General features: G+C 37.1%; 1 protein-coding gene across 1 annotated transcript in view; it reads right to left on the bottom strand.

Annotated features, from left to right (window-relative positions):
* LOC124593743 (sprouty-related, EVH1 domain-containing protein 1) overlaps positions 1 to 19,196 on the bottom strand; it is a 32,081-nt gene extending 12,885 nt beyond the window's left edge. The window contains exons 1-3 of the mRNA XM_047132077.1: positions 18,839 to 19,196; positions 16,440 to 16,623; positions 15,840 to 16,008 (exon numbers count right to left, since the gene is read on the bottom strand). Of these exons, the coding sequence (XP_046988033.1) occupies positions 15,840 to 16,008; positions 16,440 to 16,623; positions 18,839 to 18,858 (373 nt within the window). The 5' untranslated portion in view covers positions 18,859 to 19,196. The remainder of the gene's footprint in view (positions 1 to 15,839; positions 16,009 to 16,439; positions 16,624 to 18,838) is intronic.
* Positions 19,197 to 19,753: the final 557 nt, after the last annotated feature.

The raw sequence follows: 19,753 nt of genomic DNA, 5'->3' as shown, positions 1-19,753 counted from the left end.
TAACCACAAGACAGTATTATGGTGTATTTTTAATATACTGCAAAGATGGATGACGACTTGTAACAAGCCGTAAAATAGTTCCAATTCCAACCCTGTTAAAGACCTGTGTAATACCGAATTTAAATCATCATCTTGAAAGAAAAACAGCTGACTACACTACATTATTCCCTTTTCTGAGATCTGGGGAGGGGAGGGGGCATGCCTCCCTTGCTCTTGGTTTGGACACCTTTGCCAGGTATCCATTTAATACAAAGGATACTTTCTGAATGGATAATATGCTTCCCAAAATCATGGCACAAAGTGCAGAATTCTACTCACAATAAGGTTAATTACATTTAATTTAACATTTCAAATGTGTTTGCATCAGCCTACACTGTCAAGATTTTTAAATGGTTTTTTAGCCTGGTGATTTAGTACCTTGGGGAGCTGCTAAAATGTGGGCTCATACATTTAATTAGTTATGTTACAATGACGTTTGTATTTGTTTATTGCAGTGACAGTTCTTTTGATGTTTATATACTTATTTTTTACGATAAAGTGCAATGTCTGCTTTAACTGACTACCAACTTTTGATGTGATGTAAAACTGGGCTGTTGGAGCAGCTATGGAACATTCAGATTTTTCTGGCTTTAAGGAACATGATAAATTTCCTCATTCAAAAGTATTTGCATCATGTCTCTATGAAGTTAGAAGTGAATTATCACTAAATGCTCATGAATAAATCTTGCACTGAAAAACTGTTGTAGAACAAGAGTGAAAAATATCTTTGTCAAAGTATTTCATAATCTGAAAAACATATTGTAATAGATGATAATGACAGAATAGCAACCAAATGTACAAAAGTGGGGATGAACAACTATATATTGGAAACATTACCAAATAAGGAAGGTGACAATGTTATGAATGTAAGATTTGACTGGAAAATCAAACTGTGTGTATTGTGCCTGAGTTTTATTGCTACTCCACTGTTCAAAAATCTTATTTATTTTTACTTGATGAAAACCATAACTAGTATGTAACTAAGGTGCATTTACTCTTAATATTCACATTGTATTTGTGTTACTGTGTTTTTTTATGTTTTCCAATTCCTATAGTGGTCATGAACTTGTATTTGTGTTACTGTGTTTTTTTATGTTTTCCAATTCCCATAGTGGTCATGAACAGTGTTATCAACTCTTTAAAGCTTCAGTATTATCTATGAGGTTTATTCAAGCTTTATGCAAAAAGTAGCATTCTTGGTTATCTGCCTTCAAATTTCGATTCTTAGCAACTGAAGAACGAAGAGAAAGATGGAGGGTGAGAGGCAGGAGGGGAGCTGATGAGCCTATAAAACCCTGGTACACTGTCATGTTTCTTGAGTAAATCGTAAGACATAAAAGTATAAAAATTAGGTTTGAAAAACTTCACAACAATGTAAATAAGTAGAGTGGAATGGTAAGTAAAGAAACTACTAAATAGTGGAATACAAGATATGATGAAGAGTCACAAGTGTAACTTAGCAAATCAAACCAGCATTGTACCTCCAATGTCATAGAAAGTTGTCCTTGTCAAACATTTCCAGAACCATTTGATTCTGTTTTCATACAGATGAATTGTAAGAAAGTCCTCAGTAATGACATATTGTTCCTGCCAAGGCTATATTAATTACATATATATTTACATTAGCACTGCTTTTTCAATTGAAACTGCCTTAACTGCTGTAATTTGCATCACAGATGTCATATCAAGGACTGTGTACTTTGAGAAGGAAAAAAAAGTTGTTCACAAACTAAGAGAAATTAGATAATCTAAGTCCTTACAGAGACTGTAGAATGAAGATGAACGGCACAGTTGAGTCACATGCATAAAGGTATCAGGAGTGACAGTGTCCTAACAAAAACATAAATTAAGTGAATGTGCAAAAAATTATTGGAATGCTACACAGTTGGAAACGGTAAGCAAGTAACGAGCACAGTAAACAAAATAGATTGTCTGACAGTTGATGCTCACAATCTACATGATATCTTCAGAAAAACTTTCAATGGCTCTGGAAGAATTCAGTGCGGAGTTGTTCAAATTCTGCGCACAGCTTCAGACTGCATCATTTTCCTTAACCAACATGTTAACTGGCAGTATTGCAAAAGATACATGGAATTACACCAATCAGCCAGATGCAAAATCAGGGTAATAGGTTTATCCTTCAAAAAACTTTCTTCACCGATGAAGTAACAAATAGTAGAAAGCTGAATGCAAAAAAAAAGTTTATATACATAACACACACACCTTGCTTCCTTGGGGGCTGCCTGGGGGTAAGCTCAAAGATGAGATCTACACGAAAGTTTTGACAACACCAGGGAATCTAAAACACAGTTTTGTTGCAGTGTGTGCAACAATATCCAATAATTCTTTTCAGTCTTTCCAGTTGTACTCACACGAGAAAACACACATGCGTATTGTGGTAGATGGTGAACATTTTAAACACTTGTTGACAAAAAGTGTTTACAACCAGTTCCTTTTGTTGTTACTGCTCATGTTAATTTACAACTGTCATCTTTGAAATTAACTCATGTTAATTTTGTCGTTATCCAAGATAGGAGGAAGGTCCACATTAGCTGTAAATTTTTAATCTGTTTATTGCAGGTAGATTTCAGCTGCTGTGTAACTCTCTTCAGTACAATTATAGCCAAGTCATCATGACTCCTCATAAATAAAAGTCACATGTGGTACCACATTGGCAATGATAACAAACAGTTAAATTGTTTGTTATCTGTAATGTCAATGTGGTACCATGTGCAATTTTATTTATGAAGAGTCATGATGGCTTGGATATAACTGCACTGAAGATAGCTACACAGCAGCTAAAAACAAAATGCAATAAACAATTACAAATTTACAACAAATGCTGCCCGTCTTCCTATCTTGGACCTCGTTAATACAGTCGTTGAGCATGCTGTTCCTGATGGAAACAAATCTGAAGAAAATTTTTTTGTTCATGCCAAAACACTAGTTATTAAACTGTATGCCTCAATTTCTTGTTATAAAAACCCATTCCATTTGAGACATTCACCTATCTGTCAAGCCTCTTGCAGAGAAGAGCAGAACTGTTTGCACAGTTTATTGACTCACCCTTTGATGTCACATCCTTTCCCTTTGATGACCCATGTTTTGCCTTCCAGTGTGCTTGTCACTCTATCCACAGGTAGCAAAGTACAGTTAGTTTCAGTCTTAACCACATTCAAGAAAACGATATGCAACACAAACTTCATGAAAGTCACAGGTGTAATAACAGCATCTTTAGACCCTCTCTTCTTCCGCAGCACACTAAAGTAAAACTACACAACAGCCTGGCCGAACATACCTTCTCATATGGCAGCAAAACATGAACACTCTGTAGAGATGACAAATGGAAACCAATAAATACCTATATGTGGTTCACAAAAAAGTGAACCTGGCTACACAATACATTGCAGGGAAAGACCTCATGACATCCTTAATTATCTCAATGTAAAACCTATTCACAACATAGTATAGAACTACAGAAAATCTTAAAAAGACCATATATAACAAATTAAGACCAGTGAAGGAGGAGAAGGACTTCATTTTTTCCTCTGTTAGTCTAAATTAATAATTTGACTGAGTCAAGCTGGAATGGCATATCATCCACATGTGCGTTACCTGTTGTACATCAGGATATGGATAAGGACTAACATGGTTTTGGTACATTACTAATATTTTAGGGTAACCTAATATGTATTTTGCATTCATTACAACCATTTAATGTGTGTCTTTTCCCTGATATGAGTAAACAGATGGCACTGTCAAGAACACTTCTCACACTAATTTAATGTGAGGGATTACAGTAAAGTTTGGTAAGTATGCTTCTACACTTACAACTACCTTCAAACAAGGAAGCAAAACAACAGGACAGATGAAGCAAGGACATAAAAAGCAGACGAGCAGAGGCAAAGAGGACATTCCTGGACAAAACAAGTCTGTTGTTATCAAACACCAGCCTTAATTTAAGGAAAAAAATTTCTGACAATGTTCATTTGGAAAACAGTATTGTATAAAAGCCGATCTTTAACTGCGGGGAAACTGGAAAAGAAAAGAATCTAAGTGTTTAAGATGTGGTTGATGCAGAAGGAAAGTTGAAAATTAGGTGCACTGAAAATGTAAAAAAATAAGGATGCACAGATACAGCAAAATGAGTAACGTTTGGAAAACTGACAAGAAGAAGGGACTGATATCATAGGAAATGGAATGAGGTGTTTCTCTGCAGAATTGGCAAAGAGAGGACTGTGTGGAAAACACTGACATGAAGGAGGGACATAGAGAGAGTACATGCATCAATGATGTAAAGAATAACTTCCATTGTATATGAGGAAGCTATAAAGGGTAAAATCTCTAAGACAAGAGATTGGACTGTATCCATCAAATAACTGAGAACATTGGGTGAAAGTGCTACTTTCAGACGAAGACGGTGATACAGGAGATGAATTCGTGGTGAGCCACATGAAACCAATCGTAACATTGAAAATGTCACTTTTCAAGCCAGCCTTTTCAATTACCTCTGCTAATCTAAGGAAGCTTATTTATAGGACTGTGTAACACCAGTAGCAGAATTTACCCTTGGCAACAACATTTGTGAAACTCTACCTGACTATCATATTCCATTCTGTAGCCCAAAAAATATTTTAAATGTTACTGATTGAAATAAACAGATTGTTAGCACTTTCTTTCATTTATAAACAAAAAGAGTAAAAATACAGTATTCAATCTAGAAATGGACTTGTCAGCAAACATTCATGTCTCCTAGTAAGTGGGCCTAGAATTTTGCTCATAATTACTGACTTGTTCAGTTAAGGATACTAAACTTCAAAAGACTTAAGCAATGGACCAACAATTACACCAAGAACAGAAATTTACAGGGTTTTAAGGACCGTATTCTCAACAATCAATCAACTACAGTTGTACAGCCATTTACATAAAACACTGATAGGAAATTACTACACAGAATAGTAACTAATAATTATTGCCACATACTTTCACAGAATAAAAAACAAATCTGTTATGATGCCATGTAATTTCTCTCTCCACCACTATTTTTCTCCATCTTTTAGATGCAATACTACTTTCTCTCTCTTTCAATTTTATTTCAAAATTCCTCTTCCACCTGCCTACATTCCACCAGCTGGTATTGTGTTTGCACAGTACTGGCTCTGGAAAGTGTATTTTTTCTCTAAATACAACTTTATGGCTCTTGTATTCACTTTTCTTGCTATGACCAGGCAAACTACCAATGGAATGAGGGCATAAAGTTTTATATGAAAATTAAAGAAGGAACTCAAGATCAGAGGTTGAAAATAACAGAGGGAAATCTGCTCACAGATAAACAAGATATTACATACAGATGGGGTACTTCAAGGGAATTCTGGAGGGCAATCCCACCAAGAGTGGGCAGCCACTCTATTATACCACAGATCCAGATGTAGAAGAACCCACATTAGAGGAAGAACACTACTGTCTAAGAAATTATAAAGCACCAAGAACTGTGAAATAACTGCAGAACTTGAAAAGTGGGGGAATTCGTTTCCATAAGCAAATTCGCAAACTTATTAAGTTGATGTGGAATCAGGAGATTATCCGGAAGAGTGGATCTTGAGTGTAATTCAACCAATGCATAAGAAAAGAGAGAAGAGTTTTTGTTAGAACTAACAAGGAATTATCTTGCTGAGTGTAACCCGTAAGATTCTCTCCAGTATTATCTACAACAGAAGAGACTGGGAGATCAGTGTGTATTTCAGCCTAATGGGTCAACAACATTATCAGATATTTGTGCTAAGCCAAATACATGAAAAGGTGTACGAGCATAACAATAATCTCCATAACATCAAAACTTCAAGCAGGCCTTCTGTTGGTCCTGGTATGCCAGTAAATGATTAACCACTGCTTGGTGTATCATCTAAGTATGTTTCACTTACTCAAGGAACATTGGCTGGTTCCACAATTGCAGTGCGAGTTTTAGAGAAATGAGTAAATGGTTTAGCATTATTAAAGGGATCTGAGAAGGGGACACCCTCTCTACAATGCTTTTCAATGTGATTCTTGAAGCAGCCATTCGGAGCTTCAAATATCTGGTTACACACACACACACACACACACACACACACACACACACACACACACACACACACCATGTCAACTCACATATGTGTATACACTTATGATTTAGTGATTAATAACAGAAGAAATGTTTCACTAGAGAGAACAATATGTGAGCTGAAAGAAGCCACACAACCTAGAAGTTTCGCTATCAAATGAAATGAAATGAAAAATAAGTATATGAATTTCACCAAGAAGGCAAATAATAATTTGAATAAGCTATCAGCAGCAAGTTTCAGTCTTTGACTATGCAACCTTTAACTATCTGGAATCTAATATTAACAGAACAAATTTCCTGAGTCAAATAAAATAAAACTGTGTATCCTAAGCAGTAATAGATGCTTTCACAAGTCAAAAAAAAAAAAATACTGCTGGCCCCTAGATTATTAAATAGGCAGATGAAATTGCAAATTTGTAGGGGCATGCAGAAGTGAACCAAGGACACTATAGAGTATCAATGATATTAGAATGCAGGGTTGTATGCAAGATCTATGGACAGTGAATGGTTTCTGGAGTCTGGGAATTTACACGAGCTGGCACTGTAAAAACAAAAAGTAATGGAATAGCCCAGCTTGGACATGTTCTTAAAATGGATACTGGAAGAACTAATTTTGAATGGAGGCAACTGGAAGAAAAGAGGAAAGCCATGAAAGCAGTGAATAGATGATGTGGTAGAAGGTACAAAACTCTTAGAGAATGGCAGAGAATCTTGCCGGTGAGGGCAGAATGGAGGAATCTTGTTAACGAGGCCATGACCCACACAGGGTTGCAACACCATGAGGAGAAGAAGAAGAAGGAGGAGGAGAAGAAGAAGAAGAAAGTAATCTGATCTGCACCTAATACTTCATGGTGTTATTGCTCCTCTACTTATTACAGATTCTAGACATTTGTTTGTCAATATTAATCATGTTTACAATTTCAAGCCCCCCCTCCCCATAAGACTAGCAGGGGATACTGAACATACACTCCTGGAAATTGAAATAAGAACACCGTGAATTCATTGTCCCAGGAAGGGGAAACTTTATTGACACATTCCTGGGGTCAGATACATCACATGATCACACTGACAGAACCACAGGCACATAGACACAGGCAACAGAGCATGCACAATGTCGGCACTAGTACAGTGTATATCCACCTTTCGCAGCAATGCAGGCTGCTATTCTCCCATGGAGACGATCGTAGAGATGCTGGATGTAGTCCTGTGGAACGGCTTGCCATGCCATTTCCACCTGGCGCCTCAGTTGGACCAGCGTTCGTGCTGGACGTGGAGACCGCGTGAGACGACGCTTCATCCAGTCCCAAACATGCTCAATGGGGGACAGATCCGGAGATCTTGCTGGCCAGGGTAGTTGACTTATACCTTCTAGAGCACGTTGGGTGGCACGGGATACATGCGGACGTGCATTGTCCTGTTGGAACAGCAAGTTCCCTTGCCGGTCTAGGAATGGTAGAACGATGGGTTCGATGACGGTTTGGATGTACCGTGCACTATTCAGTGTCCCCTCGACGATCACCAGTGGTGTACGGCCAGTGTAGGAGATCGCTCCCCACACCATGATGCCGGGTGTTGGCCCTGTGTGCCTCGGTCGTATGCAGTCCTGATTGTGGCGCTCACCTGCACGGCGCCAAACACGCATACGACCATCATTGGCACCAAGGCAGACGCGACTCTCATCGCTGAAGACGACACGTCTCCATTCGTCCCTCCATTCACGCCTGTCGCGACACCACTGGAGGCGGGCTGCACGATGTTGGGGCGTGAGCGGAAGACGGCCTAACGGTGTGCGGGACCGTAGCCCAGCTTCATGGAGACGGTTGCGAATGGTCCTCGCCGATACCCCAGGAGCAACAGTGTCCCTAATTTGCTGGGAAGTGGCGGTGCGGTCCCCTACGGCACTGCGTAGGATCCTACGGTCTTGGCGTGCATCCGTGCGTCGCTGCGGTCCGGTCCCAGGTCGACGGGCACGTGCACCTTCCGCCGACCACTGGCGACAACATCGATGTACTGTGGAGACCTCACGCCCCACGTGTTGAGCAATTCGGCGGTACGTCCACCCGGCCTTCCGCATGCCCACTATACGCCCTCGCTCAAAGTCCGTCAACTGCACATACGGTTCACGTCCACGCTGTCGCGGCATGCTACCAGTGTTAAAGACTGCGATGGAGCTCCGTATGCCACGGCAAACTGGCTGACACTGACGGCGGCGGTGCACAAATGCTGCGCAGCTAGCGCCATTCGACGGCCAACACCGCGGTTCCTTGTGTGTCCGCTGTGCCGTGCGTGTGATCATTGCTTGTACAGCCCTCTCGCAGTGTCCGGAGCAAGTATGGTGGGTCTGACACACCGGTGTCGATGTGTTCTTTTTTCCATTTCCAGGAGTGTATATAGAGAGCTGGGCAGCACAAATGGTCAGATGTTGGTTTGGCCTGTGAGACAGTGTCACTGAGATACTGAAAGATACTGGCAGATACTTGAAGATACATGTAAACTAGCCTGAGAAATCCTACTTACAAAGTTTCAAGAACTGGCTTTAAATGATGACTGTCAGAATTTACTACAACCCTCTACATATCGCTCACATACGGATCGTGTGGCCAAGGTTAGAACAATTTCGGCACATATCGGGGCATTTAAACAGGCATTTTTCCAGCATTCCATTCGTGAATAGAACAGGAAAAAGCTCTTACAGCTGGTGTAATAGGGCACACCCACGACCACGCATTTCACAATGGTTTTAGAGTTTCTGTGTAGATTTGTGTCTGGATACACAAAGAAAGAAAGAAATGAGATCTTGGATACAGTTTCGCAGACATGTCACTTGGTTCTCTTTCCATTAAAGGTATTTGTTTATTCAAACGTAATACTGCAGTAGTCTACGAAACTACTCATTACTGAAAATTACTGGTTATGAGATGTTAGAGAGAATGTCTCTGCAGCTATGACAGGATCAGCTTGATTTGGTAGGTGTTGACGCAGTTCAGATAATTTGTTATGTAGTTGTGCAAAATGTGCCATGTTTTAATGTAAACTTGCTTTACTTTCTTGAAATGGTAAAATGTTCTACTACCTGAAGTGAAAATGCAAATGTTCTGATTTTTTTCGTATTTGCCATGTACATGGAGAAACACGATTTACAACAGAATAAATGTGAAATAAATTACTGTAGTTTTCAAAGTATTCTGACTTTTCTTTCTTTAGTGCTATGTCCAGTTTCATCTCAGGTGTTATTGGATACAAATATTTGACGAGTTCTTCCCAGCTCTAGGAAATAGTTAAACTAGGAAATATTTGACCTGAAGAACTCCAAGAACTTTGTCTTCATTTATTAAATGATGATTGATAAGTGTTGCAAACAAAGTTTTTGTCGACCTCGTCTTAAAGATAGGACATGATTTAACATTTCCATTATGCAACAGTTGAAGTTGAATGTCTTCTTTTTCATCATTTTCTTTCAGTAGTAAGTACAATAACAACTTGCGACCACAAATTTGGAAAAGCGCTTGTATTTCCCCAAAATGGAGCTGCATGCTAAGGTACTTGGCCGTGGCGTGCTCAGGCAGTGTGCTCAGTGCCAGCAAGCACAAATAAAGCATTTTAATTTCTATTTTCTCCATATTGTACTGAGATATGGCTTTTGTTCCAACTTAAAAAACAATTTCAATATATTAGCTACAATTAGTTTGCAGCAACATATCACCCAAAATGAACAAAACAAAGTAGCCCACAACCACATTTTTCGAGGCAAGTTCTTCAAAATTTACGCTACACAGTACTTAGAAAGCAGGTATCACAGTAACTATGACCAACATCAACAAAATACACACTTTGTCATCGAAGTATAATGCGAATATCAACTTTTGTGCCAATTAGTTTCTTCAAAATCAAAAAAGAAGTATTTTATAGTGAAGAAAATGCATGAAACTGAAAGAAGTGGTTTTTAATTTTTTTTTAATGAAGAAGAGAGTCTACCACAAATTAACTACAGGAATTAATGTAGTTTTGTTTCATTTACGTACAGTATTTTTTACAGCAAGAAATTAGGAAAACTGCTTTCTGTCTGGCCAGGCCTTTAACGGACTGATATTCCTCATAAATGTGTAAGAAACTGTAGGTTGTACTAAAAAGGATTGAAAGTGCCAGACATACTGCCTACTCCAACAATAATCCGACAAACATGGGTCCTCACCCTAACCTGGAATAATACAACAAGACGTGTGGTATTACATAGCTGTGTATGCTGTATGACAAGTGTCAAGTCCAAAAGTACTTGCAGACACTAACAGAGGTAATAACACCCATATGTAAGTCAATTTCCCAATCTAACAAGAAATATGCACCTGTAGCACGTGAGTACATTCACGATGTCTGAAACTGTGCAGGTTATAGTGAATTGTGTCTTATCAATAGTAACACAATTCACCTTCCACAGCAAGGATGAGCAGCTACATCTTGTATATTTCCACTGAATTTGCACCTATAGTCTGTTCAAAATTGCTTTAGGATCAACAACTACGAAAGAAGTAGTGGGATTACACTCACGAGAAAGGCTACAACACTTTCCACTGGCACTATGCTGCAGGTTTTGGGAGCATTCGTCGGAAGCTGATATTGAGTTTGTTTTCATTTCCCGCAGCTTCAGGATTATATTTTATTAGTTATTACAACTTTTTGTCGTGTGTTATGCGATATTCAACAAAGTCAGAAACAAGTCTGTCAAATGTGGTTCAGTGAAAATGTTCGAAGTGACACTCATGGCTGGGGCAATGCTGTACGACTTCATTCAAAAGAAATGGTTTGCATATGGCATGGCTACACCATCAGCAATTTTCCTTGATAATGCTCTCAACCATTTTTTCATTGTTGGCAAGAAGCCTACCACAGCGAAGTTGAGATGGAGACAATTGGCTTCAGGGTTTAAGTAAGTGGTAAATTTATAAAGGTGGAATTTGCAGTTGTAATCTGTCTCTATAAACAACAGTTCTCCATATATAAAATTGATGAGCTGACAAATATATGGGCATAGATTCATTAGGTTGTGCCCTTGTCCCTGCCGTTTCAGCAACAGAATTGACATAGGTTCCAATTAAAGTTTACATTGTCAGCAATAATAATAAAAAAAAAAAAAATGTTATTCTATGCCTAGTCAAGACAATAATGAAGCTGATAGGAAAGTCAGCTCCGAAGACTGGAAGAACGCTATCAATTCATACGTAGCACATCTTGGAAAAAAACACGGCAGAATGAGGCTACTTAAATAAATTGCTATAGGAAATGACATGTCACTAAAAAAAGGAATGATAGTGACAATGCCACTTCAAGTGACTAGAGTAATGTCAGTCGAGTCTCTCCTCTGTCATCAAAATAAGATGCACAGGAAGATTCAAATTAAGTACCAGGATAGGAAAATTATACTTTCTTGGCTATTAATAATAAGGTTGTTGGTCATCAGATGAGTCCAAATGAAGTTAATCACAGGAACACAATCCCAATTGCACAAAAGAAATCTCTCTCAGTGTTTCTATTATATTTATTGTCAAGCTGGTGTAGTGTATTTTGTTATCACTATTTTTCTTTCTTCTTTCATCAACCCGATTAACAAGCACAATCTTTTGTTATGTTATAAATAGGCAGAAAGTTTGCTCAGGAAACATAACATGTTCATTATAAACCTAGCAATCTGTTGAGGTTTTGACATACAAGTGCAGCACCATGCATCAAATTTTACTCAAATTATCTCTTATTAGATATCTGTGACAGAATTCTAGTTTGGAGTAGATTAATATATTAAGTATTCTTAAGATGCTTTTTGCATGTATTTATCTAGATTTAGTAACAAAAAGTTTCCCCACATGTTAAAAATTTGGTACTGCCATCAGGAAATGGTTCTTCATTAACTTTCTATAAATAGTCTCAAAAATTTGTTGGGTAAATAACACTAACATGAACATGTACACCTCTCCCTGAAGCCACTAATGATTGCCATCTTAGTACATCAAATTGTACACGAATTTCTGCAAGCTGAATGAAACATAAGATCATGTACGTGTCCTGTGCAAGATATGCCAACTCTGCTCTGTGCCTCCATGTCTTCCTACCAATGTATCAATCCTAAAGTAATTTTCAAAAGCACGAAATGACTCCATTACACCACACAGACCTTCACTTTAGCACTGACTGTCATTATCACAGGCTGCATCGTGAACAAACAAGCACGTTCCACACCTGGAGTGATTTTTGTATGCAATAGTTCTACTCATTAGAAGGAGTATATGATTTTTAGTTTTAAACAAGTTTATCTAATGTTAATCACTTAAATTGGGCACCAAGAGCAAGGAAAATCATGGATTAACTTTGCAAGAATGAGAGTTTTGTTCTGGGCAAACAGCCCCCAAAGAGCTTTGAAGTATTACTGAGAAATATGCTTTCCAAAAACTAATGTTATGCTCCTGACAAGATGAATTATAGTTATAACTCTGTTGATTACCAGACACAAATAATAATAGACAATGAAAGCAATGAAATAATTTTTCTTGTGCCTCATAATAAGGAGTTCTCTGCAGAATAAACCAACATCATTCAACTCACTGAAAGGTGACTTAAGCCATGAATAAAAGGGGACTTAATTTTCTTAATAATGCTTTAGATGCCATACAGAGCAGATTTAGAAAATGTGGGATATAAGAGAATATCTGATATTGCTGTACCAGCTCCAAATAGTACAGCACAGGCTGAATGCAGAAAGAAATGTACAGAAAAAATCTCAAAATTTTTTAAGAAACATTTGACAGCTATTTGAAAATGAATTACCACAACAGAAGAGTGGATTATGTTCATAGTTTGTTAAAGTTAATGCATATGAAGAAGACAAAAATAAGAAATGGAAATAAAAGCAAGCAATTTACGAAAGTACAAATGAAATATCTGTTTGGGTACAAAGGACTGACAACTTATCAATTTAAGTCATTGTTTTAAAGGTATCTGGTAAATATGGAAGGTGTGGGGAGGCACATTTTAACTAAAATTCCTGTTTATGAAAGCAACTGTAGAGGAACATACTGATGTAAGAAGTTTGTATGGCCTCACCTGACGATAGCATGGTAAGAAAGACATTATAGAGAGTTCTTCATAAGTTGTTCTGTGATGAATTCCACTAGAGAAAACTATCAAGGAATTTAATATAATGCAACACAGTATTAAGGCTTATAGATGCTAACTGTCTTGAACATCTGTGAAAAAATTAATCTGTTCATCAACAAATTCAGGATTGACTATTCTTCTTTTCTGACTAAAGAGCTTTTGTTCCTAAAAAGATAGTATCATCATCCTAGATGCATGAAAACACTACATTTTCCCTGTAACACGAACTTAGCCACCCACTGAATTTACAACCATTTTATGGCATTTCAGGTGGAGGGGCATATGAGAATCCCATTACAAAAATGGAATTTCACAAACATGACTTTTCACATATACGAAGAGAGTGCTAAAATCGCCATGTAACTATATTTACTTCCTGTGCTATAAACATAAGATAAGAAATTTGAATGAGTGTTTCTAAAACGTGGCCAGGAGCTGTTGGCGTATACGGTGCTATCTAAAATCTAGGTTATCAGTTAAGATAACGGCTTCCTACAAAAGAATTACTTTGTTTCCCATTCTTTTATTATGGAAAAGGATATTTTGCCAGAAACAACGAGAAATTTTCAAAAATAGATCATTGGAGCTGCAGAAACAGTTGTGAGTGGAAAGAAAAACAATTCAATGTCGTCCTGGGCCATTCCAAACTTCAAGTGTTAAAGTATCTCCAAAGCACATTAAAGAATGAAGTTTGATATCAATATGATAATGCAAAAGTTCTCAGTTTCTGTTATACTAATACTAACCAAATTGCTCATACTTTTTTAAGCTACAGCCAAAGATGCTTAAGTAGAATTTAAAGCTAAATAATAGAAACCCAATCTAATCAATAGTAATGTAAATTCAGATACTAATAAAGCAGAAGGTCACGACAGAAACAGGAAACAAGATATGTGGCTGGAGGGAGCATTACATTTTCATTTAGTTCCTCCATCTGGTATTACAAGCAAATGTACAACGCAGTAACAATGAGGTAAAAAGTAGTAAAGAAATGTAAAATTACCACAGAGCCTGATGGGTCAGAGAATTAGGCCACGAGCAGTGTACAGAGAACTGGGCACTATGCAGATCAGACAAGAGTAATACAAAGCTGCCAATCCAGGATTTCTCAATACAACTGACAGAGCACAAGTCAATATTCTAAAATGGGAAGAACATACTTAACACAGAAACAACAGCAGAATTTGGAAGAACAACAGCAGAATTTGCAAGATCTTGCTCAGGCGTAAGACAAGAGGAAGACCCCATACCAGACAGGAAGATATTTCACTTTAATAAGACACATGTGCATGGATCTAAACCCCAAAGTGGTGGTGGTGACAATGATGGAGGGTATTTTCCAATGCAGGAAAAATTAATAATAAAATTTTCTACTAAAGCAGTAAATAAGTGAAAATGAAATTCAACTGAACAGTTATCAACATAAAGGTTGTTTAATTACATGGCAGGCATTAATTACTTTTTCACTAAAACTGCATGACAAAAAACAAACTGATGTAAGAAAATCCATTATGTGATACTCTTCAATATCTAAAAGACCTTCATAAAACACAAGAATGGCACTCATCTCAATACTCCTGGAAAAGAGAAAGGTGAGGATTCACAGTCTTAAAGCAAAGTTCTAACTACTTGTGTTGGTGGATTTTTGTGAGAAGCAAGTCTGCAAGAATGAGAACTTTAAAACAAATTTAGACAGTCCCAAATTTATTTTGATAAAATATCTTGTCACATATACAGGAAATTAGATGATTAATATATAGTAATATTTGATAGGAATTCCTCCTCATACCCCCTAGGAACATCTTAAATGGAGCAATTACAATAAATCTGATGCCAGATTTTTAACTACCATTTACTCACAGTTAAGCACTACAGGAGCACGTGAATACACACTTAAATGTGTATTAACATTACCTCATAGAAAAGAAAGATTAGAAATGTACAAATGGAAGATGCAGAGAACTGCAGACAAGGATCTTCTACACCTAGTCACCCAATTAAGTTTTCAATATGAAACACACTTGGCTCACCACTACTCCAATAACATCTTGCAATGATCAGACCACATGAACAGACTAGATGGCTGTAAATGACAGTCAATAATCAGATGGCAGCAGTTATTTGATGAGATGTAATGTAGCAATACGAAAATCATTTTTATCTCTTATACAGACTGCCTGCATTTCCATGTTAATGTTATTCATAAGAAAAATAATGCAATAATCACAGATTAATGAAAAATGAGAAAGATGAACAATTTTGATGAGCTGAATATTGTTACTATAGGAAGAAGTGGTGGTGATATAAGAGTTTATGTTTGTTTGGCTAATTATTTGCCTTAAATTTCCCAGAAGTTTTCAGTGATGGGAGTATGATTTTCCACTATATATACCACCCTCTCAGAGAAGGAAATCTATGATTACGCAATGTTGCCCTATATTTCCAGTTTCACTTAAGGGTTCGGGAGTTAAAAAAAGAGGTGAGCATTCTGTAGCTCTTCAAACATACCTATGAAAACTAATCACAATACAAATGGTTCTTGCTGATATATACTAACCATCAAGTAACTCCTCAACAGCCGTTCTAACTCCTTTATCAAAAGCCCGAGCATCTGCTGCGGTCTGGAAAGTGAGTCCAAACTTTTTGTCACCAGTTTTCCAGTGATGAAATGTAGGCATTACTTTATTGTACTCGAAATCTTTCTTGATTGTGCAACTGAAGACTACCTGGAATAAAGATTTAGCTGTCAATATTAACAGATCTTGAGCTGACCTTGTGCTGCCATTACAATGAATATGGAGGAAAAAATGCTGATTTCATGGTATGTATACTTCTACTCAAAAGAGTAACAGGAAAGGAGTACTAAATTATGCATCAAATACCAGCACATTTCTGGAACACTAATACCTAATATTATGAATAAAGAAAAATATATCCTGGCCCTAATCAGCAAATCAAGATGAACTTTTAGAATGGGGCTCAGGCTATCGTATTTAACACACAACTCAAATTCATGATTATAGAAACTGAAAATTCACATAGGTGCTAATAAAGACTGCAAAATCTTTAAGAAAGTAGGATGTATGAAAAAGAGGTTATTGTTGGTTATTCTATTATTATGCCACCATACACTATCTGCCATAGTTATCACACTTACTGACTGATCGGAAATACGCTTCCCATAAATAAGGTATTCGTGTTTGTTCTCTCCAAGATCACAAGGTACAGCATGTTTGCAGACAGACACGTTGGATAAGCCCCCACCTCCCATAGGGACCCATCCACCCGTGCTGTCGTCACGCATCATCACCTGGGCACGCACTCTAACCAAGTAGTTGCCACTGAAACACAGAAGTGTACAGAAACATATGCAACATGAAATACTGAAAATCACAATATGTTCTTCTTTCATGACTGAACTAAATTTCAAAATATCACAGCCACTTTGAATATAAGTTCTGAAGTTTAGGGCATAAGGAAAGTTATAGGCACCATTTGACATTACAAAATTAGACAATCAATTTACAAGTTCTAGTAAGTGCTGCTACATACAAGAGTTTTATGTCAAACAGCTTGTTTTTAAAAAAAGACATGAAACTTTCAACTGCTGCATCTTAAAACATGATGTTCGTCATAATTAAGCAGAGAGAAACATATAGGCTAGAACTATTTAAGCTTTTAGCATGTGAGGTGAAGTAAAATGATGGCTTAGCTCACTAGTAGTCAACAAGTAAAGTTTCAATCCCAAATGTAACCCACTTTTCAAATTTAGTCCCTTAACTGCAACAGTTTTATATTTAGTCTCCTAATGAGACTTCGTACATGTCGGTATTATTTGAGAATGGCTGTAATTTTCAATTCACACAAAAAAATTTGGTAAGTATCATGACTAAAGAAAAAATTGTTAAAATCACAAACAATCTGAAAGGCTGGCCAGTATTTATTTTCAGGTGGCACAACCACTATACAGCCAACAGTCAAACACTTTAACCCTAAACAGGCGTGCTGTTGTAAAAAATGCAACAGCAGCGGTTTTTACGCCCGATTGATGCCTTAACAATGAGCTATTGTTTCAGACTTGTTTTTAGATACAAATGTGCATGTCTGCTCTTTTGGCAACTTCAGGCATAACTGTCAGAAGGTTAAATATAAAACAAAACTCACAGCTTTCTGAGCAAAACATTCTATCTTAAGGCAGGAAAGAACTGACTGGAGGTGGTTTGCCACATTGAGGAAGTAAAGTACTGTTCCAAAAACTGTTTATTAATTAAAGTGTGTATAATCATTAATGCCAGAATTACTACTAAAATTTTAATGAACTTCAACATTATCACTTTCACAGTTGATCCAGAAGAGTTCCTTCACATAAAAATAACAATATGAAGGGAATTGCCTTAAGAAATAAATTAGATGCCAAGCATGCTTCAGTGCATATGTTAGAATTTACAGCTAAAAATAAAATGGTTACAAATAACACCTGTTATGATTAAAATTAAGGTACACATATCCTTAAAATGCAACACAAAATTTATTTTCTTCATTTCTATCTGAAGACAACTGATGCATTAATAAACAAATTCAACTCTAATTAGAAAATCAAGTACTATAAATGTTTACACATGATTCATGACAATACCACCCTTTGAACAGCAGCAAAATTTCAAAGCAAACGAACACTTGAGGGTTTGAATTGTAGACTACCCTCCTAAGAATCACATCATCAAAGGGTACAAACAGGGTTTAAATTTGAACTGTTCCAGGAATCATTACGCTCAAATGTGTGCAACAAGTACCAATGGCTCATTTCAATTTCAGAAAATATTAAAGATATTCAGATAAAAAATTCGATATGCACTGCATGAATACAAGCTTCAGAATCTTCCCATAGTATCTGGAATTTAGATGCCTTTATATACATCACATTTAACTGTAAAATCTCTAATTTAGAACAGTATGTATGCGTCGCAGAAATTTTTTTTTCTTATTATTAAAGACCAATAGACGGTCGTTTCATTTCCTTTTCCTGCTCTCAAGTGAAAGACGAAAGAAACAGTATTGGAACCAGTTAACATTCTCTCACAAGAGCTAACAAAATGCCAGTAGCTCGAAAAGATAATAAACCACATTTTCGCAAACGAAGCGCAGGATGCAATGTGTTGATCAGCTAATTTATCAACATGAATAACAAGGCAGACTACTTGAACTAGCCTGGCAGTTTGTCTCATTCATATTTATCTCTAGATGAACGCAACAAATATTCCATTAGCATAAACTATATTCTACGGGGGCACCAATCTCTGCTTTTGTTAATTGTGAAATCACCGTGTTTTACCACACACTATCGGGCTCATGTGATTGTTTCACCAAGCAGTAAAGAAACTACGACACACGAAAGTTCTGCAACGTCAATTCAAATGAACATTGTGAAAGGTAGTACAAGCACCGGCTACATTTCTATTAGTAAACAGACACAAAGGCGCCAGCCGTCGCTTTTAACAGAATTGGAATAGACATCAACCTCAGACATACCATAAATGTCGGTTGCAAAGTACTTACTCTTCATGTGCCTCTGTCATGATTTGCCGAATAAAGTATTCTACTTCTTTCCCATTTTGTCCTTATTTCCACCATTTTTGACACATATAAAATACATCAGCCACAACTAGTAAAAGACAGGAAGTCGTCTCTATGAAGATGCTTATTCAATCTTCAGACTGGTGTCATCGCGCATGTCTGAATACCACTTGCAATAAAAATGTAGTTCGTTTGAACGCACATACGATAAGTTATAAAACAGATTATGAACTAGACCACAAAATTCCAATTCTTTTATAAATACGAATACTTTTCTTCAAATAATATATAACAACATATACAAAAAATGGCGTTCGACTAGTATATTGCTGCATGCAAATGTAAATATGGAGTAATTTCACAGCCTTCTATATTGTGTTTCCCCGAGTACTCTTCCGGCGTTTATAATTGCTTCCTTCAGTTGCATCTAACTACTTTTGATATTAGATTACTACAGTTCAGATTACTGTCGCATCTACTAAGCATTTTTTGCTCCTGAAGCTGACTTTTGATTTGTGTATACCATTCTATAATTTCCGTGAGTTTTGTAACCAACTTGTCAAGTGTCTCAAAGTTGTCTGGACATGCAAAGTTGGAACACTAATTCAAAATGCTAATGTTAGCTTCTGACACAGGACTAGTACTTTAATATTAAGTTTCTATTATTTCCAGCTTGGTTCGAGACATCCTTCTCCGTCCGCAAGGTCACTATTTCCGTAAAACAGTTACTTTGTAAACGCCCTTCCACGCGCAACGATATATTTGCGCACATGCCATCTGCGCAGATCGAAGATTGCGGTTAACAGAACATTTGCGCAAATATAAAGTGTGCGCAAACATGAAGTTGGAGTAGTTGGTTTGAGCTAAACTGCTAAAATCTGTGGTTACAGAAAGCAT

Source organism: Schistocerca americana, chromosome 2 (assembly GCF_021461395.2).
Source record: "Schistocerca americana isolate TAMUIC-IGC-003095 chromosome 2, iqSchAmer2.1, whole genome shotgun sequence".
Classification (NCBI taxonomy): Eukaryota; Metazoa; Arthropoda; class Insecta; order Orthoptera; family Acrididae; genus Schistocerca; species Schistocerca americana.
The sequence above is the reverse complement of the archived record's forward strand: the minus strand, read 5'-3'. Positions and strand labels throughout refer to the sequence as shown.